Below are 26,757 nucleotides of genomic sequence, written 5' to 3'. Positions count from 1 at the left end.
TTTGTCAGTAAGAGGATTAGCAGGATTCAGAGACTGCATGGTTCAATGAGATGGAGCTGAAAGCCTAATGACTCTGTATGGCTGCCAGGTGGGAGGAGGGGAAGTTGGGGATAAATCCTGGGGGCCAGTGCATGTGAGTGATCTTGTGCTGCTTACTGACAAAAACAGGATTCTATGGGTGCCTTGTGCCAGTTCTCCTCCATGCCAATAAGTCTCTTCTCACAACACTCCAACTCAGGTGTTGACATACACGCCAATGCTAGCTTATGCAGTGTGCCTCCGAGAAGCCTGAGCTGCTGTATGGTCTCTGCTTTGCTTTGTGCTCTCTGACTGACACAAATGACACCCAGAGCAGAGGTGGGGACGCAGGACATTTCTGGTGATGTCCATCAGGGCAGTAAAAGAACACCCAGAGGTTACAGTCTGGTTGGGTTAGCCAGACTCTAGCTGGTATATGCGGAAGCAGTTAAAGCAGGGACTGCTGCACCCTCAGGACCCAGAACTGTGTAGGCGAGACCCCACGCACACTCTGCGAACACTGGGACCCAGGTGGTGCCTCTGCTTCCCTGCTCCCCCACCCACAGGCGGTCCGAGTGGAAAACCATGGAGAGGACCCAGCCAAAGTCTTTGGCTGGTAGATGCAGAAGCAGCCAAAGGAAGGGCCTCTGGACATTCAGAGAACTTTCTACAGTTTTAACTGGACTGTCTCTGCCCTGTGCAGCTGTTTGCTCCAACCCTCTGCCTCAGTCCCTTCACTTACCTGACCCTCTTTGCCTTCTCTGTTGCCCCTGTACCCGCTTCCTTTCTATGGGTATGTCTACACTACAAGACTATTTCGAATCAACTTAATTCGAATTCGTGGAATCGACCTTATGAAGTCAAAGTTGTGTATCCACACTAAATACACTAATTCGACGGTGTGAGTCCACAGTAATGGGGCCAGCGTCGACTTTGGAAGCGGTGCACTGTGGGAAGGTATCCCACAGTTCCCGCACTCCCCGCTGCCCATTGGAATTCTGGGATTTCCCCCCAATGCCTGCTGGGGGAAAAAATGTGTCGAGGGTGGTTTTGGGTAACTGTCATCATTGAACCGTCAATCACGCCCTTCCTCCCTCCCCGAAAGCGCCTGCGGGCAATCTGTTCGTGCACTTTTCTGCTCAGTGACAGCGCGGGCGCCACAGCACTGCGAGCACGGAGCCCGCTGCAGTTATGGCCGTTGTCAACTCCTCGCACCTTATCGTCCACCTCTTCCACAGTCAGCTGCTGAGAAATAGGGCTACTTTTCAATGGTGCTGCGAGCACTGGTGGACCATGGGGGACGTTTTACCAACATCAACGTCGGGTGGCCAGGCAAAGTTCATGTTTTCAGGAACTCTGCTCTGTTTAGACGCCTGCAGGAAGGTAGTTTCTTCCCGGACCACAAAATAACTCTTGGGGATGTGCAGATGCCTATAGTGATCGTCGGGGACCCAGCCTACCCGCTAATGCCCTGGCTCGTGAAGCCCTATGCAGGCGCCTTGCACAGCGACGAGGAACTCTTCAAGTACCAGCGAGAAGCGTGACCTGTGACTGTTCAGTTTCTTTACAGATAAGCTGAACCTGCCCCTGTTTCTTTACCAAGTTACTGTTGACTAGCATCTGCAGTTACATACCCCGTCCACCCCGCTTCCCCCACTTCCAACACACGTTTAAAAATAAAATACATGTTCCACTGTAACTTTACAAAGGTTTCTTTATTGATGACTTTGCGTTAAAGGGTTGAAACTGGGACACGGACTGTGCTGGGTAGGGTGTGCGGTGATGTAAAGACCGCCTCTAAACTCGAGGAATGACAGGCTCCTGCTCCCAGAGCGGTCTGCAGTGCTGGACTGGTTGTTTCAACGGAGCCTGCCATCCCTCCTTTTTGGGACTCTGTGTGCGGGGGCTATGTGGCCTTTTGGCGGGGGAGGACGGATACAGATTCCTCTGCTGCGTGGCTCTGTGGTCCAGGACAGGGACCGTTGCATGAGATCTGTAACCCCCCTCCCCCGCTACAAAGTCACGTACCCCCCCACCCACACAGAACCTGCAAACCACCTCCCATACCGACCAGGGTGCCTACTGACTGCACTGTGTGTGTGACCTGCTGTTGATCCTGCCCCTGTGTCTGTACCCTGGTAAAGGTGATTGTCCTGTCCAATTACCAACCCCCTTCCCCCCCTTCAAACACAGTCTCCTCTAAAAGAACATGACGGAAAAAGTAATTAACAGAAAAGTATTTTTTATTATCAACTAGACAGTTAGGGGATGAAACTGGGACGGGGGCTTGGGTGAGGTGGGAAGGAAAGGACTTCTCAAAATTTAGGGTATGAGAGCTTTTGGGTACTTGAGCACTCTGCTGGGGTGCAGTGACAGTTTTCACGGCCCCTAGCGCCCCTCCTTCTGGTTATTTTGGGTGAGGGGGGTATGGGACTTTGTGGCGGGGGAGGGCGGTTGCAGATACACTGCAGGGGGGCTCTGTCCTCCTGCCTGCGATCCTGCAGAACATGCACAAGGCACCGGAGCGTGTCCGTTTGCTCCCTCATTAGTCCAAGCAGCGTTTGAGTCACCTGCTTGTCTTCCTCACGCCACCTCTCCTCCCGTTCACTGTGTGAGCGCTGGTACAGAGAGAGGGTCTCCCTCCACTGGCTCTGCTGGTCCGCCTCGTCTCGGGAGCACCCCATAAGTTCAGCGAACATCTCGTCCCATGTCTTTTTCTTTCGCCGCCTAATCTTTGCCAGCCTCTGTGAGGGGGATGCTGTGGCAGGTCTGGACACAGTCGAAGCTGTGTGATGGGAAAAAGGGAGTGAATTCCTTGCAAAGATACATTTTTGTGAACAATGAACACAGTCTAGTCTGTCTCTGTGAATTCTGGGTTGAGATCCCAGTGCCTGATGGGGCAAAAACCATTTTTGCGGGTGGTTCTGGGTAAATGTCGTCAGTCATCCCTTCCTCAGGGAAAGCAATGGCAGACAATCATTTCGAGCCCGTTTCACCTGGATTGCCCTGGCAGACACCACAGCGTGGCAACCATGGAGCCTGTTTTGCCTTTTGTGCCTGTCACCATATGTGTACTAGATGCCGCTGACAGAGGCGGTCCAGCAGCGCTACACAGCAGCATGCTTTTGCTTTTGCATGATAGCAGAGATGGTTACCAGCCATACTGTACCATCTACCATACCATAAATTGGTAATAAGATGATCATGGTTACCAGTCCTTTTGCACTGCACCATTTGCTGCTGTCATAAGTGCCCCTGGCTGAGATCAGCCAGGGACGCAAAAGCCAAAATTGGGAATGACTCCCTGAGTCAATCCCTCCTTTTTGGTATCTAAAAATAGAATCAGTCCTGCCTAGAATATGGGCAAGTGTACTAGAGAACCACTGTATCAGAGAACCAGAGAGCACAGCAGCTCTGTGTCAGATCCTGCATAAATTATGAGCTGTATGCTATTCACAGGGGGTGCTCCTGCATCAACCCCACCTGTTCATTCCATTCTTCCCCCAGCCTTCCTGGGCTACCGTAGCATTGTCCCCCCACTTGTGTGATGAAGTAATAAAGAATGCAGGAATAAGACACAGTGACTTGTTAGTGAGAAATGAGTGGAAGGCAGCCTCCAGCTGCTATGATAGTCCAGACAGGACATTAAGGAGTGTGGAGGAGAGGAGCCCAGCATCCCTCTGCTAGTCCAGGGGCAATTGAATCTTTTCTTTACACATGAAAGGTGGGGGCTGATGAAGCTCAGCCCCCTGTTGCTATGATGAGGACGGTTACCAGCCATACTGCACCATCTACCAGGAAAAATTAGGAGCAGGCGCCCTTGATCGACCTCACTGATGCTAGTCGGCATGGTTACCAGTCCTTTTGCACTGCCCCATGTGCCAATAGGCTGATGATGACGATGGATATCAGTCATATTGTACCGTCAGCCACCCATGGCGGGGGCGGGGAGCAAGGATATTGGTGTTGAGTGCTGCAGCATGCATCTATCTGCAGCATTCAGTAAAGATAGGGTGACATGTAAAAGAGTCAACAGAGGATTGTTTTCCCTTTCACTTCTTGGGGGGGGGGGGGGCGTAAATTGCCGAGCTATGCCCTGACCCACCGCGGGCACTGTGTTTGACCCTAGAAGCATTTGGAGCTCAGCCAAGAATGCAAATGCTTTTTGGAGACAGCAGGAACTGTGGGATACCTTGCGTCCTCAGTCCCCCCTCCCTCCATGAGCGTTCATTTGATTCTTTGGCTTTCCGTTATGCTTGTCACACAGCAGCATGCTGAGTCTCTGCTACGCCGTCTGTCTGGAGATTTTTTAAAAATACTTTGGACCAGGCATAACATTACAGTAATTCCCCTAATTAGATGCAGGAGTCTCCAAGCGAGATCACCCTGAGGACGGTCACTGAAGGAGATAGAGAGCGCATGCTGCGTGAAAGCCAGCACAAACCAGGGGCCTATGCAGCTGTGCTCTGGGAGGCAGTGCTCCCTGAGAACCTCATGAAAGCCTGGCGCGGAAAAGTGTGCTACCACGGAGCACCCAATAAGGCAGCTCTCCCCAGGAACCTCCTGCGGAGGCTTTTCGATTCCCTCCTGGAGAGCTTCGTGGAGATCTCCCAGGAGGATTTCTGTTCTATCCCCATATATATAGAGACCTCCTTTTCACATACTTCAGATTCCTGTAATATTAAGAATAAAAGTTTACATGTTTAAAGCACTTACCGACTGCTCCTTCCCCTGATTCAGGGTCCGGGTTAACGGCCGGGGAGGGTTGGTAGGGGATCTCCATGAGGGTGATGAAGAGATCCTGGCTGTCGGGGAAACCAGCGTTGTAAGCGCTGTCGCCTGCCTTGTCCTCCACAAACCCTTCCTCATCTTCCCCGTCCACGAACATCACCGAGGAACTGGCCGTCGACACTGTCCCATCGTCAGAGTCCACGGTCACTGGTGGGGCAGTGGTGGCAGGCTCCGTAGCGTCCGTTTGCCACTTTGATTTTTTGGTAGCCTTGTCTGGGGTCCTTGATTTTCACGCGGCGCTGCGTTGCATCCCGCCTGTATCCTCTGTCTCTCATGGCTTTGGAGACCTTCTCGTAGGTCTTTGCATTCCGTTTTTTGGAGCGCAGCTCCGAAAGCACAGACTCCTCGCCCCACACACCGATCAGATTCAAGACTTCCCGGTCAGTCTATGCTGGGTCCCTCTTTCTATTCAGAGATTACATGAACTCCTCTGTTGGAGAGCTCTGCATTGCTGCCGGTGCTGCTGAGCTCGCCACGATGTCCAACCACGAAATGAGATTCAAACTGTCCGGACAGGAAAAGGAATTCAAATTTTCCCGGGGCTTTTCCTGTGTGGCTGGTCAGAACATCCAAGCTCGGACTGCTGTCCAGAGCGTCAACAGAGTGGTGCACTGTGGGATAGCTCCCGGAGCTACTAAGTTCGATTTGCATCCACACCTAGCCTAATTCGACATAGCCATGTCGAATTTAGCGCTACTCCCCTCGTCGGGGAGGAGTACAGAATTCGAACTAAAGAGCCCTCTATGTCGAATTAAATGGCTTCCTGGTGTGGACGGGTGCACGGTTAATTCGAATTAACGCTGCTAAATTCGAATTAAAGTCCTAGTGTAGACCAGGCCCATGTGTATTTAGCTTATCACCTCCTAACTTACTCCTATCCACCCAAATAATTGTGGAACCAACATGACGTTTGCTGCCATCACACGTTCACTCAGCTGGTGTGTTCTACTCCTTCCCCCAGCCTAATTTAGACCATAAGCTCTCTGTGGAAGGGATAATCTGCTACTCTATTTGTGCAGTGCCTAGCACAATGGGGCCCCACTCTTGGTGGCCCTCAGACACTACTGTAATAATCATGGTTGATTACTGTATCGAGAGAGCAGAGGGAAAAGTCAATGACAAGTGAGGGACACAGACTTTACTGAAAGCAGGACACCACTAAAAGGTAGATTTAAGTGCTGCTGTTTAGCAGTTGAAGAACAGAGAGAAGGAAAAGCGAAGAGAAGAACAAGAGCAGAAATGGATAACAAAAGAGAGGTGGTTAGAAAATCTTGGGCTCCCTTACCCATCCGAGTATTTTCTCATGTCCCCTGGGCTCAGAAATTCCATTGGAAGCCTGTATCTAGGAGCTACTGTTCTGGCTTTATGATACGAATATCAATACATACCAAATGCTTCGGTTTATGCACAACAGTCTCTATTTTTAGCAAAAATTCTATCTCCAACTTAAAAGAAGTCCAATGTTTTAGTCCAATGAAGATGGCTTCCTACTCCCCTAGTCAAAAGTGTTTGGAGAGGACCCGATTATATTACCTTTTGGTAACCAACGTCTTAGTAAAATAAATGTAGCTATTTAGTTTGTACCAATGTACAAACTAAAGCTTTTAAAGTACGCTACTTACAGCATGAATTTTCAATGAAGAAAAGGACTATTATTGTTGTAGGATCTGATCCTACAACAATGAAGGAATGGGAGCAGGCTCTTAATATTTTATGATAAAGTAAAATCAACCACAACCTTTTCTAGACTTGTGATCTGCAAGTCAGTTTAAATTTAAGAGGCCAAATTCACCCTATTTTGCCACATTTTTTATATATTAGTACAGAAAGCTTTGATTAATTAGATATTATATTAATTAGCACTCAGTGTTGGTAATTTAGTAGCAAAGCATACACAATTAAAGAGGTTGGGCAGCATTCTGTACCTCAAAACAATACCCTGGAACCCTCATATTTATCACTGTCATATAATTGACATGTTTTGTACAAAGTATGCCTTGCGAGGTATAATTTTGAAAGACTTGATCTGTTGAACATTAATGTCCTGGTGGATTGTATGTGCTATCAGTGTATGTGAAGTTAGGAAGTTTTGCTATATGTGTGTGTTACTGGAATATGTTGTGAGGTTGGGAACACCCACAACCAACCTTTCAGGTACAAAAATGGAGTAGCCAGATGTGCTGATGGCCCATTAAAGGGAATCCATTTTCCCAATGACCATCCCAGAAGACTTCTCAGAGACAGCACATAGACAATGGAGAATGCTTGACCAATGGGGGCAGACCCCCATGTCACAAGCATAAATCTTTCCAGCAAGTTGGAAAAACTATAAAAGAGGGGAAGTGACATCATGACTTGCTTCATTCCTCTCACAACTCAAACACCTGGAAACATATCTGGAGGACAAAGACTTTGAACTAGGGAGGGTTGTCCTGGGCTGGAGGAGAGTTCCAGCCTGTGTACTGAAGATCTGTGACCTGTTTGTATCATCTATCAGGCTGAGACACTACTTGATTAAGTCATGTTTGGATTATAGAACACAGACTGCAAATTTACTTTAATCTCTACACTTACTACTTATAATCACTTAAAATCTATCTTTCTGTAGTCTTTCTGCTCCTAGGCACAAGTGCAGCAGGCAGCTCTGCGCACTTTCCAGCCAATGGGAGCTGCAGAGCCAATGGGTGCTACAAAATAATAGTCCTAGAGCTTAAGGCCAGAAGGGACCATTAGATCATCTAGTGTCTGACCTCTTATATATCACAGGCCATTATATTTCATCTGGTTACCTCTATATTGAGCCCAATGACTATAGTTAAACTAGAGCACTTCAGTCCTCAAGAGACTAAACTGTTGTGTGCTACAGGTAGAGAGACCAAGATGCCAGCAATGTCTGAGGACCCTGCAAATGCCCGGGAATTGATTCCAAGAGAGATGCCCAGCTGGTCCTAGTGGGTGATTCAAGCCCATGCTGCAGAGGAAGGCACGAAAAAAAACCAAAAAAACCCAAAAACGCAAGGTCCCTGCCAATCTGTCCTGAAGGAAAATTCCTTCATGACCCCACATCTGGTAATCAGTTTTATCCTGAGCATGTGAGCAAGACCCACCAACCAGACATGTAACAAAGAGAAGTCTCTGTACCTCCTCAGAGCACCAGTCAGCCCTACCCAGGGTTCCCATCTCCAGCTGTGGCCAATCTCGGATGTGTCTAAGGAAGGGGGGGGAGTTGAAGAGGGGGAAAGAATACACCTGCATCATGGGAAAAAAGTTACCTGACCTCTTCAGGAAACTAGCTGAAGCCCTGAAGAATGAAATTTGATCATAGCCATTGTCTGAATGCAGAGCTGAAAGTGTTATGGGTATGTTGAGGGCAACATAGGCAATTCTGTTGGACTTCGCTGCAGAAAAATACCCACCCCATAGCTGTACTTCTACACGATGGAAATTGATCAATGAATATTCTTTGGCCTACTTCTTAATAAATTGGGATTTGAGGTGCATTTGATGATTCTGCTCAGAATCAACAGCCGAAGGTCATGTGAAATCTGCCAAGTAACTTGGTTTGGGAAGACTAGTGGGAGCTGAGCCCTCAGTGTAATTACTCTTGCCACCAATGACTAGCAATAGCATCTGACATGATTCATGGTTACCAGAATTTTGCCTAACATGATCCTATATGTTATTTTCCAGTTTAAAAGTAACTCAGCACAGAGAATATTTATGATGATCTCTCCCCTGAATTATGGGCTCTAAACATCAGGATGAATAGCTGTTCCAATGTTCCTGACTGGAAACATAACAATCATGTTTGGGTCAATAGTCTTCATGGGCATTTGTTTTAATGACATGATGCCCATTCACAAGTTGGCAGAATGTTTATCCTAGAACGCAGGTGATTGTGGATGGGAATCCTACAAAATGCTTGAATACCGAACATCACATTTAAACAGTTGCAGAAGAGTAGGAGACTGAAAGATGACCAAGACAGGCCCTGGGCCCTGATTCTTTCCCCAAAGGGTACCAGCAACTTCAGCTGAAGACAATGGGAGTTTCTGGTATTCGGATTAGGGTGGATCAGGGTCCGACTGTATGTTTATCAGTACATCCTGACAGGGTTCAGCACAACACAACTTCAGTTGAATTGATGAGAGCTAGGGACACACAGCACTTCCTACTGTATCTTATTACTCCTTAGCTACCTTATCTGGCTGAGATTATTTTTTCCCAGATAAGCCGTTGAAATGCTAGACTGTATTTATTTGGGATCACTTCTGGTTTGTTCTTCAATTTGCATTTTTGAAAGCTGAAGTTCAGGTTTGTACAGCACAGTTACTGTGGCGGTTCCCTGGGCACAGCCACCACAGAGGTGGTTTTCATTTTTTGCTTTGGGGTTTCTCCTAGCCAGTGTTTCTTTTGAATTTAACTTTGGATATGTGATTTCCAGGGTTTGTTATAGAGTAAAGCTCTCTCCAGCTACCCTATTTGCCTCTGGCCCTACTAAGTACCCTTGAAATTTTTTCTTATACCCTTCAGTTTAATTCTGTGTCCCCTTCCTGCCCTAGTCCAGACCATTACTATTACTTCCAGCCCCTAAAATCACTCTTAATTCTCTTCTGTGCTCCCTGTTCAACATCTTCTATGCTCTCCAATGCTCCTCAGTCTTGTGCCATATTCTCCTGGCCCTTCCCCAGAGCCTTTACCATTAATTCTGCTGCTTCTCCACTCCTTCTCAGTCCTCATCTCTCATGGTAGAAATCCCCTCTAGAGCTGAAGTAGAACTGAGAGAACACTTTACTTAGGCTGTCTGCACTTCCCAACTTTTATAATTCCTATACTGCCAGAGCTTCAGCTTCTAAAGCTACTCACCTACTATCATTTTAGCTTTGAGTGGCTTATCTACTGGGTCATTCACTTAGTCTCATTAGGAGGCTTTTATTAGTAAGTGTAGTACAAACCTTTTCCAGCGCTATGATCTTCTCTTACAGAGTATTATCTGTGCATATTGGACTCCTCATTACAGTTCATCTCTAATTAAATTTTAAAAAGCTCTTTGAATATTTAACCTTTTGTTCTTTTTGTACAGAATCCTGGTGTTAGGGGCACTTAGTTTAACACTAGGACAAATTGACTGAGATGTGATCCTAACAGTTTTGACAGACAATGTATCATAAGATTTTGGAGGTCCAGGCAGTTCCTGTTTGTTCAAAAGAATTCTTTGTAAATGCAAATAGCTCTGACAGCATGCACCTTTTCTTGTATAATTAATGGGTTTTCGTCTTTATTCACAGATAGAGAAGACCAGTCCATTCTGTGCACGTAAGTAGGATCACTCTTTTAGTATATTTCAGGGTTCTGATGTTTATCTTGGTTCAGGGTGACTCAAAGCCCATTGAAGCCAGCGGATAGAGTCCCTTCATCATCCATGGGCTTGGGATCCAGCCTTTAGTGAAAGGCGTTTAACTATTTTTAAACGGATCAAATTATAAAGCAGTTGTAGGTGCAGGAGGAAGCATGTGACTAATAATTTTAATGACCTTCTGAAGTTCAGAAATTTCAGAGCTTACAGAAGGACTTGTGAGGAGTGTAGGTGGGTAAACTGTGTGTTTAGGAAACCCTTAGGAACACAAAGCCTCATGGTCATTTGCTCATGGTAGCTTAATGGAAAGCCTCAAGTCAGGGGTTAGTACAGAAGTAGGTGAGGAGTGTGCATGTTTTGTTGCTTTTTGCCCTCGATTTGTGTAGGCTATAACTGGATCTGTCCTGAAGAGAACGCCCAAGAACAGCACAAGCCCTTGAGGCTTGATCATCAGTAACTCTAGTAGCAGCTCTCCTCAATTGCTTGGAGTCTATGCAGAAGGCATCAGCATGTTAATTCAGTGGGCTCAGTGACTCTGGCCATAGTATAGCTGTTCTGCATCCTTTACATTGCCTTCCTAGAGAGTAGTAAAGTGCCTTGAAGCTGACATTGTTTTTAAAGCACCAATTGGTCTAAGCCTTAGCTGTTCTCAAAACCTCCTATTTGAGCCTTGGCCTGATGAGTGGCTGTGCTCAGGTAGCACCTGCTTTTAGAGATGTGATGGTTGAGCCGTGGTTGGAAGGTGGGCCTTAGTGTGTGGAACATACTGCACTCTGCAACCCCTCTGCTTGTTCTTCACCCCTGTTTAACAAAACATGTTAAGACTTAAGCACAGGTGTTTTAGATTTGGTTCCATATCTGTGACCGGCTCCTCCTCATCCCTTTTATCAGGTTGGAGCCCCTCAACTGGCTTTATTTGTTTGAATGTCAGTGAGGATGTTTTTGGTTGTTTTTATTGCATTAGATTTTGTGTTTGTTAGGCAGCACCCAGTTAGTCTCAGTGGAATTGGGGAGAGGGATGTGGTTCATAAATAAAAATCATCATAATTTGCAAAAGATGACACAGATGGTGGTTATATTAGGAGCTGGAGGGAAGTCAAGATCATACAGTGAAGTCATACTCAAATCCTCTCTGTGAGAGGTCACTCCCTCAACATGTGGTCTCTTGAGTCTATGACCATGGACCTAGATCCTGGTTTTAGAAAAAGCTATTATTGACCCACAGTGTCTCAGATCTTGGAAGGTGAGAATTACTCATTGGAACACTTTTATGCTAGGTCTAAGAAACACTAAAATTATGGGCCAGACCCTTAACTGGTATAGACTGCAGTAGAGCAACACAGATTTACAGCAGCTGAGAATGTGGCCCTGGATGTCTTTAAAAAAACTAAAATCCTTAGAATATTAAGGAGGCACTATAAACTGGCCATTGACTTCATTTTCCCAGGACAAGACTTGTCACTTTAAGAGAGCCCAATTTACGATGTGTACTTCCTTCCATTCTTGTGCTTTAGGTTTGTTTTTCCATTTGTCTCTCATCTCTTCCTGTTTTAACTCTTGAAGGTCTGCATTTTTATGGGAGAAAGCTCTTATTAAACCATGCCTTTGTTACAGCTTGCATTTCTGAAAGTCATAGTACATGTACGGTATGTGCAGCAAATCTAAGCTTTATTGATCCAACTTTGTCAGCCAGGATGAAGATGGCAGATTTCATACAACCCAATGGAAAGGAAATGGATTTTTTATTGGATCTCACAAGTAATACGTACAATGTAGAGATTCAAGACTGATTTGTGCTCTTTTGCTCTCTGTATCATTCTGCAACTACAGCAGCTGATTTTCCAGATGCTTAGAATAATTCTTGTGTGCTGGCAAGATTGTGGCCTTTACTTTAAAAACGCTATCAGAAGCTATGCTCTGTTTTAATTTAGTTCAAAAACACTAGGAAAGCTAAAATATATTTGAAGTGTAACTACTAGTGCTTTATCAGTTTTGTTGGCCATATTTGGTTGCACAGAAAAAAAATTCTCTAGGCTTTTAGTTAGAGCACTAAAGTGCCAGCAATGAGCATTATTTTATGATTGTTAGAAATTGTCCTTTTGCTTAAAATATGATCCAAAAATGACTGAAGCATTCATAAAATTGATCTGGGATCTTTTCTGTAAATAGTTTCAGACTCAACATTTCCAAACCTTGCAACCTGAATTGCAACCAAAGGTTATGTACCCATAAGTGCCTATTTCAATAGTTCTCAAACTTTTGTACTAGTGACCCCTTTCACACAGCAAGCCTCTGAGTGAGACTCCCTTTATAAATTAAAAATACTTTATATTTAACATTATTATAAATGCTGGGGGCGAAGCAGGGCTTGGGGGTGGAGGCTGACAGCTCATGACCCCCCCATTGTAATAACCTCATGACCCCCTGCGGGGTCGTAACTCCTAGTTTGAGAACCCCTGGCCTATTTGCATAAGTGAATGTATTTTTGGATGCTGATGAAAATTGTATTGCTGATGTTTATTGCTCAATGGGCATAGTCTGTGTGTTTTAATGCAGCCCCTCCATTCCCCCCCCACTCGTCAGTACAGACCCCCACCTCACTTTGATTATTCATGCTCCTGACTTTGTGGGGATTGTGCAGTCATGCCCAACCCAGCCAAAACACCTGCAGAAGATGTACAGGCAAAAATTGTCCAGTCTAGTTTTAAATATCCTGTTCTATGGGCTTGCACCGTTTCCCTCAGGAGAGCATTCCACTGTCTAAACACAGCTCAAAAAAGCCATCCAATATGTTTAAAAAAAAATCTGCCTCTTCCTTTCTATCCAGATGGCCAAGCTGTGTATCCTTGCCTGCATTTCTAGCCTCAACTGTAGTAGCTGCTTCCTTTTGGGTGCTTAATACTAACCTCATCTCCAAGTACATCCAAGTATGATGCTTCCAAAATCCTCTTTCCTGCCTATCACTTAGGTCTCATTTTCATCCCATCACAACTAGCAATATCCCTTCATACACCTCTACCCCGAAATAACACTGTCCTCAGGAGCCAAAAATAAATAAATAAATAAATCTTACTGTGTTATAGGTGAAACCATGTTATATCGAACTTGCTTTGATCCACCGGAGTGCGCAGCCCCTCTCCCCCCCCGGAGCACTGCTTTACCGCATTATATCCAAATTTGTGTTATATCGGGGAGAGGTGTACTACTCTAAGTAACTCTTCTCCATCTTTGCTATTTACAGTTTTTAAAATGGGTACACAGTGTCACCATGTTCCCACATGTTTCTAACCATGTTCTACAAGTTTGGCTCTATTAATCTTTCCTCGTCAGTCTCTAACACCCAAAACATTTGTTCTCTGAACTCCTTCAAATCCATCTTTTTGGTACTGAGGTACCCTGGGCTACATACAATATTTAAGGTGCAGACTCCTGAAGAATCTTATCGAAAAGGGCTCTTACCTCTCTGCTCACGGTGTGTGCCTTCTGTGACTACTGCCCCAAATTGCTTGTTTGCTCTGCTCTAGGATACTGCTGACTTGTATCCAATCTCTTTCTTAGCACTTCACCCTCAAATCTTTGAGCACATCCTTGTGCAGTCACATCAGCTACGTCCTGTTGCTTGCATTTTGTTCATTGTAACTGCTGTTTGTTGTGATAAAACACCACAATCAAGGATTCTCTAGCTTTCCTCCACACTCCTGGATTATACTTCCTCCCAATTCACTGTGTTCATTAGATTGATTTATTTGCGCCACAAACATTTTATCTTGCAAGTGAATCTATTCTGAATTTGAACTACCTTCTTTGCATCCATTCCTTACCACATTCAGTTCAGCTACCTCAGGATCACCAGGCTTCTTTATTATATTCCTACTCTGACAGGTTTTTTTTTTTATTAAATCAGTTGTAGATCCAGATGATGAGTGTGTACATTTTTCTGGCTTTTACAACTTTTAAAAATTACTATTAAAAAAAGTCAATTTGTTGAAAAGAACTGTGGTGCTGAGAACTTTCTAGACTGTTAACTAATGTTTCTGGCTGCTAAAATTAAGTACATCACAATTTTAATTTTATTGAAATCTATATTAAAGGCTAAAAATGTGAAAGCAACTTTTAAGTTTGCACATTTTAAAGTGCAACAATTCAAGAAATGCAAAGCTAATAAAGTTCCAACAATGCTGTATCAGATGAGTTCTATACACCTGTAGGTAGGTGTGTGTGTGTACAACCAAAAGAGGGATTATTGCATAATTTCTGTGTTTTTAAATTGAAGACATGTCTGTCATTAGCAGTTTTCTGACGGAAATAGTTTCAAACCCTAATTGGTACCCACACTTCATTTAGGGGCATTAGGTGGAGAGGGGATGAGTTCCTACTTGTTACTACTTCTGCTGTTTGGCTAAAGATTGTTTTGTGCAAGCCTGGGTTTAAAAGGTAGTAGCACGTTGGTTTATATTGCAATGGTTATAGCTTTATACTGGGAAAGCATAGTATCCTATGTATCTATAAATGAAGGTTTAGAATCTGTAGAATTTAGTGCAAATTCTTGAGACTAAGAAGATTCTGTATTTTTCACACCTGTGAGCTGCTTCTGATGCTAAATGGTTGTTTTGGGAGGGCAGAGGGAGATTTTGCTGTGCATGTGTCATAACTATAAAGGGAAGGGTAACAACCCTCCTGTGTACAATACTATAAAATCCCTCCTGGCCAGAGACACCAAAATCCTTTTATCTGTAAAGGGTTAAGAAGCTCAGGTAACCTGGCTGACACCTGACCCAAAGGACCAATAAAGGGACAAAATCTTGGGGTGGTGGCGGGGAGGCTTTTGTTTGTGTGCTCTTTGTTTTGGGGGTTGTTCGCTCTTGGGACTAAGAGGGACCAGACATCAATCCATGCTCTCCAAATCTTTCTAAACCAGTCTCTGATATTTCAAACTTGTAAGTAATGGCCAGGCAAGGCATGTTAGTTTTATCTTTGTTTTCTCAACTTGTAAATGTTCCTTTTGCTAAAGTGTTTACCTCTGTTTTCTGTAACTTTGAACCTAAGGCTGGAGGGGGTTCCTCTGGGCTCTTTGAATCTGATTACCCTATAAAGTTATTTTCCATCCTGATTTTACAGAGATTATTTTTACCTTTTTCTTTAATTAAAATTCTTTTAAAAACCTGATTGATTTTTCATTGTTTTAAGATCCAAGGGTTTTGGATCTGTGTTCACCAGGACTAATTGGTGAGGATATACTCTCAAGCCTACCCAGGAAAAGGGGTGTAAGGACTTGGGGGGAGGAATTAGTCTCAAATCTGCCCAGGAAAGGGGGGGGGGTTAGGGACTTGGGAAAACATTTGGGAGAAGGCAGAGTTCCAAGTGGCTCTCCCCTAAGATTTGAAACACGCTTGGTGGTGGCAGCTTACTGTTAACCTAAGCTGGTAAATAAGCTTGGGGGTCTTTCATGTGTGTCCCAGACCTTTACTGGACAATCACTCTCATCCAGTTGTCCCAGCAGCAGCTCCAGTTTGACTTAACTGGTTAGAGTGGATGAGAAGGGACAAATGTGCACAGATGTCACAGAATGGGTAGGATTTCATAGCAGTTGCCTAATCATGCTCAGAAGTGATTTCTCAATCCCTTATAATTTTTCACCAACCTAAACAAAGGCACTAGTCCTCAGTAAGGACCCTGGGCCAGATTTTTAAAGGTATTTAGGAGCATAAAGATGGGGGGTGTGGTATTTTTGAAAATCCCAATAGGTGCCTAACTGCCATTAATTTCAACAGGGCTGATTTCCATGGGAGTTAAGCACCTAGGACCAACATCAATATGCAGTTGAGTGCATCAGGCTTCAGTCATTTTGACTAAAGAGTATGGTTAGAATTTTTTTTCCTTTCTCCCATTGTTCTAGAACTTAACTGGCTGAAGGGCAGAGGTGAAAGTAAGCCGATACGCCCTAGTACGGCGTACTGGCAAGAGCCTGTGCGCTGTACCGGGGCAGATCAGCTTCCCCTAGCAGCAATTTAAAGGGGCTGGGGCTCCCAGCAGCGGCTGGAGCCCTGGGCCCTTTAAATTGCTGCCAGAGCCCTGCTGCTGGAGCCCTGGGGAAGTGGCGGGGCTCGGGTGGCGATATAAAGGGCCCAGGGTGCCTGCCACAGCTACCGCCCTGGGTCCTTTAAATCGTCCCCAGAGCCCTGGGGTAGCGGTGGTGGGGCTCCAGAGGCTATTCAAAGGATCTGGGACTGCAGCAGCCGTTACAGCCCCGGCCCTTAAAATAGCCGCCGGAGCCCCGCTGCCGCCTCCCAAGGGTTCCGGGGACGATTTAAAGGGTCCGGGGCTCCGGTAGCTGCTACTGCCCCAGGCCCTTTAAAATTGTCCCCGCAGCCTGCCAGAGCCCTGGGGTAGTGGCGGCGGGGCTCTGGCAGCAATTTAAAGGGCCAGGGGCTCAGCCACCGCGACAGCCCTGGGCCCTTTAACTTGCTGCTGGAGCACCGTTGCCACTACCCCAGGGCTCCGGGGAAGATTTAAAGGGCCCAGGGTGGTAGTGGCAGCCGGAGCCCCGGGCCCTTTAAATCACCGCCCGAGCCCCCGGCTGCCACGGCTACTCCGGGGCTCCGGCAGCACAGCTCGGGTGGCGATTTAAAGGGCTCAGGGCTCCCACTGCTGCTATCCTCTGGGGCCCTTTAAATCACCACCCGAGCCCTGCTGCTGGAGCCCTGGGGTAGCGGCAGCGGGGCTCTGGTGGTGATTTAAAGGGCCAGGGGCTCCCGGCTGCCACTACTGCAGCAGAGCCCCAGGCCCTTTAAAGCTCCGCCAGAGGCCGGGGCCCTCTGATGATGATTTTAAAAGTGCCCAGGGCTCCACTGCAGTAGTAGCAGCTGGAGCCCCGGGCCCTTTAAGTCACCTCCGGGGCTCCTAGCCGCCTCTGCAGCTGGTAGCTCCGGGGGTGATTTAAAGGGCCCCGGGCTCCCAGCTGCTGCCACCACAGCCCCAGGCCCGGGCCCTTTAAATCCTGATTTAAAGCACCTGGGTATTTAAAGGCCCCACCTCTTCTAGTAGAGGCCCCACCCCCTCCTAAGGACTCCAGAGTACCAGTAAGTCCTTTAAGTTACTTTCACTCCTGCTGAAGCGAGTTCGCTCAAACTTAAAACACACCCACCCTTCAAGTAGAGGCAAAACATGGAAAAATTCAGTTCAAAAGGTGGAGGTTTTAGATGTTAGAAAACAATATTTTAAAAACTGTTGAGCACTACTAGGCGCCCACTATAACGATCCCCATGAGAATTCAAGCCATGTTACTTTTTCAATTCTATTTACTATTTTACAAATTTGTTTCCTTTAATTTTTATATATTATAAGTAGGGTGACCCCCAGATAGCAACTGTGGAAAAACAGGACAGGGGGTGGGGGCTAATAAGTGCCTATATAAGAAAAAAGTCCCCCCAAACTGGACTGTCCCTTTAAAAAGGGGACATCTGGTCTCCCTAATTATAAGCTACTGTCAGTCAGTCTAGTTTAGGAAGTGGCAGCTAATCCCCAGAAGAGCTGGTGAGGCTGAGGCTGGACTGTGATCTCTCTTTACCACCCCTTGGGCACCAGCCCCACCAGAGGCACCACAGACCTACACCAGGCATCAAAGCCAATTCAAAGGCTGGTGCAGGCTGTGACGGAGCGATTCTGGCGGGACCCAACTGAGAGTGCCAAATCAGGACCAATTGCTCAAACAGGGCAGTCACAGCCCTAGGCTGGGGTTTTTCCACCTCTAAGGCCAACCAAACCAGCCAGACAAAAAGGACTTTGGTCTCACCCCACTGGCTAACCACAAGTCACACAAGCAATTTCCTTAGACACTCCAGTCTCCCAGCATCACCACCAGTGCACTCGTCCTGGGGATGAATGGTTATGAAAACCAACACCCCAATAAAAGAAAACGGTTCCCTCGATCCCAAAGGACCAAGCCCCAGACCCAGGTCAATATACACATCAGATCTTACCCACAAATCACGCTGTTGCCAATCCTTTAGAATCTAAAATCTAAAGGTTTATTTTACAAAGGGAAAAAGGTGGAAATGAGAGGTAGATTGGTTAAATGGAATCAATTACATACAGTAATGGCAAAGTTCTTAGTTCAGGCTTGCAGCAGTGCTGGAGTAAACTGCAGGTTCAAATTGAGTCTCTGGAACACCCCCCGCTGGGATGGGTCAACAGTCCTTCGTGCAGAGCTTCAGTTTGTAGCAAAGTCCTTCCAGAGGTCAGAAGCAGGATTGAAGACAAGATGGAGATGAAGCATCAGCCTTATATAGACTTTTCCAGGTGTAAGAATCTCTTTGTCTTCACTGTGGAAATTTACAGCAAAATGGAGCCTGGAGTCACATGGGCCAGTCCCTGCATACTTTGCTGAGTCACAAGGCGTGTCTGCCTTCTCTCCATGGGTCCATTGTGTAGCTGACGGTCCTTAATGGGCCATCAAACAGGCTAGGCAGAGCTAACACCAACTTGTCTGGGAGGCTTCCCCCAGAAGCACAGCACAAACTTGAAATACAGACAGCATAGAGCCAACATTCATAACTTCAACTAAAAATGATACAGACATATAGACAGCATAATTATAATCAGCAACCCAGAACCTGGTCTTAGACACCTTATATGACCCCCTTTACTTAGGATTTGGAGCCACTACAGGACCTTGGTTGCAACCCATGTTCTATATGGTCCCCATTTTATATCAATAACGTCACACCCCCAACGCAAAATTGATGCAGGAAGGGATGACAAAACATCGCTGACTGCATCCCAAGAGCCCCCTTTTCCTTGGGTCTGTCTCACTACAGCTAGTGTTGGGCTAGAGGCCCGTACCAGTGTATAACCGAAATGGTTTATCAAAGTCATGTTCATAACATGAATGGATCTCTTTACAAACTCAAGGTATAACTTGGGTTAGCTTTTGCAGCATGGTTCCTGTATTGTTTCATGTGATCTTGCCAAGAGCTAAAGAAAATACTACTTTATCCATACCAGTTCTGGCCAATGTTTTGAACCCAAATAACATTAAACCAATGTAGATATTGAGGTTGTTCATAGTACAGGAATCTTGGCATTTAGCCATGAAAGCAATATGTAGTGTGCCTCAGTTTCCCCTTTCATACAGCACATCAGGTCTGGAATGTATTTTCCCCCTGTGAAAAGTTCCAACACTGTTTACAGGCATTAACTGTGATAAACACCAGTATAGCAAGGCCCTTTAACATAAAGTGTGTTTTCATGTATATCCTTTCAACCTGTTTAAGGGGATTTTCCAAAAGATTAGGCACATTGTACATTGTTACAGTTCTTGGCCATAGCAACACATTAGTTACAAAAAAATTAGCATTAGCAATAACAACAAATTCATTGCAAGTTTCCATTTACAATCAAGTTTGTCATGCCACACCCTTGGCTCAATACCATTGGAGTTTGGCATTTTAGGGTTAACCTGTGGCTTCCCTTTGCAAAATTCAGTCTTCTCTTTCCTTCTGGATTAAACCCTGATTTCTCTTGCTTAACAGAATTCACTGGCTGATGGGGCGGGCCCTCTGTGCTAACAGCTATTAGCAATTCTCTGTCTTCTCCCTGCCAGCCAAGTAATTCGCATCAACCCAGACACCTAGCTTTTAACTCTTCAGCTGCTATGGATTCCAAGGCTTGGACTTTGTCTCACAGAGGTACCACACAAATCCAAAGAGTCTGAGGGTGAGAGCTGGCTTGCTCTCCCCTGCCTCCTCAAGCATTTAGCATACAACTGTTCTGCTCTGAAACACCAGTAACTGAATCTGTCCTCAGATCCTGAAGCACAGACTGCTCACATTACAGATTCAGCATGGAGACATTCCCTGTCCCAACAGCATTGTCTCCCCACCAACAAGCTGGCCACACACAGCCAGTGGTTATAGGGGCTGCTCAACTTCCTCAACAGCTTCTACTCCACCTGAGACCTTTTCAAAGCTGCCCACACTGGATCTCTCAAAAGGAAAGTCAGTGGATCCATTCACAACAGAAAATTTCTGGGCTGTTAGGAACTGAAACTTTCTTGATTAAATCACTTTTACACCCTTCAGTTGCAGTAAACTGCTTGCACAGGCTACCATGAGATTCCTTTCCCTAGGAGCTTCTCTAAGCAGCAATTCACCCCTCACAGAAATTCTGCCCTTCCCCTCTTCACCTAGGGCTTGCTCTACAGGAACACTTCCCTGAGCAACCACAGATGCTACAGACTTTCTAGATAACAGGTTAGAAACAATCTCCTTCCCTTGGCCATGAACAAGTTCAGGAATCTTTTCCTTCTTGCTACAAGTTGTCAAACTGTCAGTCGGTAACACAATTAAATCACCTTTATGCTCTCCTTGTGCCCTGGCTGGGGTATCACCCTGATCAGACAGAGTTGCTGCACCCTTTTCCAACCACACATTAGCAACTGGCAAACCACAAGCACCAGAATTGTCTGTTCTCTGGGATTTTGCTAAGACACTAACTGGATGCAACCTAGTCACAGTGCCATTCTCCCCAGCAGACCCAAACTCAGGACCATTCCCTTCCTGGGCTTTAGCTGTATTTACAACCAACTTCGAGACAACTGAATCACCCTCAACCATCACAGGCTGACAGGCACCTTCTGTCTGCTCCACAGACACAGAAGAGCCGGAGACACATTCTCCTTTACCAGACACACAGCTTGGGATTTTACTTCCCTTTTCCCAGCACACAGGGCTGTTCACAGACAACTGCTTGGAGACTGGGGTAGCTTCCTTTATAGGCAAGTCAATACTCCTGACAGACACAGGCACATTCCCTCCACTGTCACATTTCTCCACACAGGAAACAGGTAAGGGATATGGACACTCATCTTCCACTATCCCTCCCTTCCCAAAAACTGCTGATTAGACAAAGCCATTCAGCTCACAAGGCTGCCTAGGCCCCTCCAAACTTTCCCTACCAGGCACATTGCCTCTCCCAACAGATAAGCTGCTGCTCTTTTCACTACACTGAGCTACTTTTAGCAAATCACAGTTACCCCATTTCAGGTTTACCTCTACAAGCTGCACTAGCCACCAATCCATTACCCATTACAAATTTACCCTCTCCCTCCTCAGTTAGGGATTTAACCTGAGAAACATTTTCCTCCCCAATGAGATCTTTTTGCTCTTGATCTAACTCCAGATTCACTTCTGAGACATTAGACAGACATTCAGAAACTTCATTCCCAGACAAACTGCTTTTTTTGCACAGACAAACCTTTGGAGCATCCCTCCTCAGGCAAATCATTGCTCACAATAGACACAGGTTTAAGATCATTCCTCTCCTGTGACTGGCTACCTGGATTGAACAAAGCTTTAACATTTTCCCCAATTAAAAGATCTTTAGGCAATAACTTTCTGACGCCAGCTATCACTTCATGCTGAGCCCCATTCCACTCAAGGTGGATTCTGGCTAAAGGCACACGGACAGTAAACTCACAGAGGATCACAACATTCACACTCTGATTTGGTAAATAATCTTCCTCTTTGACCAGATCTGCTTTAACAAGAGTGATGTTAGAAGCCATAGTTTGCCCTAAACAGCTTTTACCATTGACTTTTACACTCTCATACATAGCACTGCCACAATTTATGGGGGCCACCCCCTACTGAACACACAGTAACAGCATTGACATAAAAGGTGGCATTGTTGGGGTACATTTGGTTACCCCCAGACAACTGCTCAGAGTTATACAACATACCAACATTGTTACAAACTGGACTTTCAAGAGGATACAGTCTCTGCTGTTCTTCCATTGCTTTTTTGACTTGGAGTTGGAGTCTAGCTGTCTCCTGTTGCATCTGTCGAGTTTTTCTCCTCAGCAGCCAGCAGCTCCAGACGCCTCTTACGAGCTTTTTTCTTCTCTCTTAGCAACTTCTTTCTTTCTCTCATCAGCCTCTTTCTCCATTCGAATTTCTGCCAGTTCTTGCTCATAATCAAACTGCAGGCTGTCTCTCAAGGCTTGCAGTTTCCTTGCTTTCTGTCTCATGGTCACTGATCTTTAACCAACCAAACTCTCAATCCCAAATTCAAAATTTGAATAGCGTGGGGTTCTGACCCAAAGCTTAATTGACCTGGTTCTGTGGATCCTGCCGACTACGCCACTGTGACGGAGCGATTCTGGCGGGACCCAACTGAGAGTGCCAAATCAGGACCAATTGCTCAAACAGGGCAGTCACAGCCCTAGGCTGGGGTTTTTTCCACCTCTAAGGCCAACCAAACCAGCCAGACAAAAAGGACTTTGGTCTCACCCCACTGGCTAACCACAAGTCACACAAGCAATTTCCTTAGACACTCCAGTCTCCCAGCATCACCACCAGTGCACTCGTCCTGGGGATGAATGGTTATGAAAACCAACACCCCAATAAAAGAAAACGGTTCCCTCGATCCCCAAAGGACCAAGCCCCAGACCCAGGTCAATATACACATCAGATCTTACCCACAAATCACGCTGTTGCCAATCCTTTAGAATCTAAAATCTAAAGGTTTATTTACAAAGGGAAAAAGGTGGAAATGAGAGGTAGAATTGGTTAAATGGAATCAATTACATACAGTAATGGCAAAGTTCTTAGTTCAGGCTTGCAGCAGTGCTGGAGTAAACTGCAGGTTCAAATTGAGTCTCTGGAACACCCCCCGCTGGGATGGGTCAACAGTCCTTCGTGCAGAGCTTCAGTTTGTAGCAAAGTCCTTCCAGAGGTCAGAAGCAGGATTGAAGACAAGATGGAGATGAAGCATCAGCCTTATATAGACTTTTCCAGGTGTAAGAATCTCTTTGTCTTCACTGTGGAAATTTACAGCAAAATGGAGCCTGGAGTCACATGGGCCAGTCCCTGCATACTTTGCTGAGTCACAAGGCGTGTCTGCCTTCTCTCCATGGGTCCATTGTGTAACTGACGGTCCTTAATGGGCCATCAAACAGGCTAGGCAGAGCTAACACCAACTTGTCTGGGAGGCTTCCCCCAGAAGCACAGCACAAACTTGAAATACAGACAGCATAGAGCCAACATTCATAACTTCAACTAAAAATGATACAGACATATAGACAGCATAATTATAATCAGCAACCCAGAACCTGGTCTTAGACACCTTATATGACCCCCTTTACTTAGGATTTGGAGCCACTACAGGACCTTGGTTGCAACCCATGTTCTATATGGTCCCCATTTATATCAATAACGTCACACAGGCAAACACCTCTGCCTGGCTTCTCCCCCACACAGACTCCTTGTGTAGCTCCAGGGCAGGGGGTAGAGCTTTCTGCTGAACTGAGGCTGCTTGGACTCTTTCAAGCATATACACGTTTAGCAAACTTTCACAGTAGGCTCACTGAGCCCAATTCTGAGCGACGCCTCTCCAGAGTTACTGCTAGTATGGAGTAAAGTTAGGGGTGAAGGTCATGTAAAGCTCTCAGATTCTCAGTGTGGAGCCTGCCAAGCACCGCCAGTGTAACTTAGAGCAGACCCAAGAGGCTTTCCACATGGCCAGAATATCCAGAATGCAGAGAGCTCTAGTCACATCCGCACTCACCCCTATGCCCGGAGCTTAAGGCTCTTACACTGGGCCTATACCTCTCAGAATCTGACCTGGTCTAATGATCAGCCATGGGGACCCAGAGCAAATCCAGCTGCCAGACTAGTGTAGAAAGGCTGGAATGCAGCTGAGAACTAGGGCCAGTAGTGTGCTTTCATTCTTCTATCAATGTGCTGCCTCTATTTATTATGGAGAAATGGGATTTATGCTTTCAGAATGTCTCAGATACGTGACCAGTCTGTCTAGTTCTTCAGAGCCAGGATCAAAGAGCAGTGGCCAGACTTTGGGAGATAGGATCCCATACTCCCACTTGTGAACAATCCAGAAATACATGCCGAGATTTATAGATCACCACAAGAGAGGGCCACACACCTCCTGGGAGGTCAGGTGCCCTGCTGTGGAGTAGACCTTGTGCAGGGTTCAGTTCCAAAACCCTGAAAGATGCTTGTCATACAAAGCCCCACCTGGAAACCTATAATGGGGGAGACAGTGACCAGGTACTGGGAAGGGGAGTGAAGATGATAAAGACCCATGAGGGGAGAGAGCTAGGAGGAAAACATGGTACCAGAGAGTTTCTTTCAGCTATTTTACTTACTGTAGGGCATGACAACAATAGAGTATATTTCTGGCATGCCAGAACCAGTGTCTTTGGAAGGTGATTCTTTGGGGTACTATGTCATGATAGATCAGCATGACCAGTGCTGGGCTACAGGTCAGTAGTTCCAGGAAGGACTCTATCCAAGATGCTGGTCACCAAGATTTCAATTGGTTGAACAAGCAAAACACACAAGTCACCCTACACATACCTATATGGTTGGGGAGGTGAGGGCGGGAGGGAAAAGGGGTGAATCTGGGCCAAGCAATTTTAGCCCTGCATAGTTTGATATAATCAGTTTTCACATATATGTGATGTTTATCAGTGGGATCAAGCATAAACCTTGAAGCTACAATGTGCCCTTCAGATTACAGATACTACCTATTTTGCTTAATGGATAGCAGCCCATCAGACCTGTCAATCTCCATGGTCTTTTAGCGAAGATCAAGTGCAGCATGTTAGATACATCTTCTATCAAGAGATTGTGTCTCTTATAACCAGACTCGATCTAATGGGTCTTTACCCCATTTCTAGCTGCTGTGATCCTATCTGTTTTGTATTGCATGCAAGAGCATTTGACATTTAGGAGCCTGTTTAAACTTTTCAATGTCCACTTCAAAATAAAGTAAATAAGCCTCACAATTCATGTGCAGAAAGCAGGAGGGTGATCAGCCAGCTTGGAAGAAAAGGGTTAAAGAGAGAGCACAGCGCCAAATATTAAGTAACTTAAGAGCTGCTGTATGGTAATATAATTACAAGTAGAATGATGCCATATATGGTAATACTCCCAGGGATTTAAGAGAAAGCCCAGTGATGGGCACTGTTGCCCTGAGAGAGAGGAAATGCAGTTCATGTAGCGATGAACTGCAAATAACCTTTTATAAATAGTGCAAAGCTCAGGGCTTGTTAGAAGAAAGTTTTTTATTTTTCCAAAAGGCAGTGTTGTAAGGTAGATTTGTTTGAAAACTCTGTATGCAGAAGACTTCAAATTGGTGTGCTTAGCTTGGAATCATTCCCAGGACACTTAATTTTTATCAATAAAACATGGAAATGTTTCAACTCTGAAGCCCACGCAAGGGTGGGGGGGCAGAAAATCAGTCTTCTAAACTATGCAAACTAACCCAATCCTGTGAAAAGGAGCCTGTTCATCCCAATTAATCTTGTTAAACTTCTGCAAACAAGAACAATTCTCATCATGGAGTATCTACCATAGGAGGGAATTGCACAGAAAAAAATTATATTTCCTAATTAGGAAAAGGAGAACCGTAATTGATGCAGTGAAATAGTTCCAACTTCAAAGGACCTGATTAAATGTCAATGGGAGTTTGTATTTGCTTTTGTAAATCCACTTAATGCAAAAAAACAAAGGGGCCTGATTCTTATTTAGATTAAGATCTCTTGCTGCTGTTTTGGTAGCGTGAAGGGACATTAAAAGGAGTTTAAATTATATTCATACCCACTTTAAGGCCCTTTCAAATGGCCAGGGGAGTGCAAAGGCCTTAAAGGTTATGTCTAAACTGCAATTGCTGGGTAGGACTCAGCTCATGTAAATATATCCAGACTAGTTTTAACCTAGCCAGTGGAGTACTGACAGTGGCAGCATGGGGTGGCTAGCCTGTGCTGAAGCCAAGTAATTACCCAGGATTCTGGGCAGGCTTGGCCACCCGGAAGCCTATGCCGCCACATCTACACTGGCAGTACCCAAGCTAGCTAGATTAAAGATGGCTCAGTATGTCTATACAAGCTGCCATTACACTCCAGGATTGTGGTGTAGAACTACCTTTTGTTAAAATGAGACCTGGGGCCACAGGAATCTAGAAGAGGCCAGGTAGAGTAACATTAGGTGTAGGGAAGGAATGGTTGGGCTCAGTATAGTTCAACTCTGAAAAGTGTAAAAATGGTAGCCTCTCACTCAGATCTGCTCCCAACAGTCTCATTTCAGAGTCAGGTGTGTTTACTTTAGTGCCAAAGATAAATGTTTGATGCTTTTGACTGTTAGCCCAGCAGAGCTCTGGGCAGAATGAGTTGGATTATTTTTTGGCTCATACATGCTTGTTAAGTGAACTAAGTTTCAGTTGCAGGGCCAGATGTGCCCCTCACCTGTATCTGTATTGAAAACAGAGCTATAGAGATTTATTAAAAATTTAGCCAGCAAAGCTGTTATTACTGGGGAGTCAGAAAGAACCCAGCTTGGCTTCCAGATCCCAGGCTGATTTTGCAGTTGTTGCAGGAGGCAGGGAGAAGGACATTATTTTATTTGTAAACAAACTTGATCTGGAAATCCATTAAGAGACACTCAGTGTGGGAATAGAGCCCCACTGCACCAATTCACAGTCGTTTTACCATTTAGAACTGCACCAGCTGGTTTCCTCACACCAAGGAGCCCTCTGCAAGAGATGCACACAGCAATCTTATTGGGCCAGATCCTGGC

General features: G+C 45.6%; 1 protein-coding gene across 2 annotated transcripts in view; it reads left to right on the top strand.

The window, feature by feature from the left end:
* Positions 1-26,757, top strand: part of MYH11 (myosin heavy chain 11) — a 108,185-nt gene that overhangs the window by 29,985 nt on the left and 51,443 nt on the right. For both annotated transcript variants that reach the window (XM_044979169.1, XM_044979170.1), the window contains exon 4: positions 10,098-10,125. In XM_044979169.1, the coding sequence (XP_044835104.1) occupies positions 10,098-10,125 (28 nt within the window). The remainder of the gene's footprint in view (positions 1-10,097; positions 10,126-26,757) is intronic.

This window comes from Mauremys mutica, chromosome 11 (assembly GCF_020497125.1).
Source record: "Mauremys mutica isolate MM-2020 ecotype Southern chromosome 11, ASM2049712v1, whole genome shotgun sequence".
NCBI lineage: Eukaryota > Metazoa > Chordata > Testudines > Geoemydidae > Mauremys > Mauremys mutica.
This window is presented reverse-complemented; position numbering and strand designations above follow the sequence as displayed.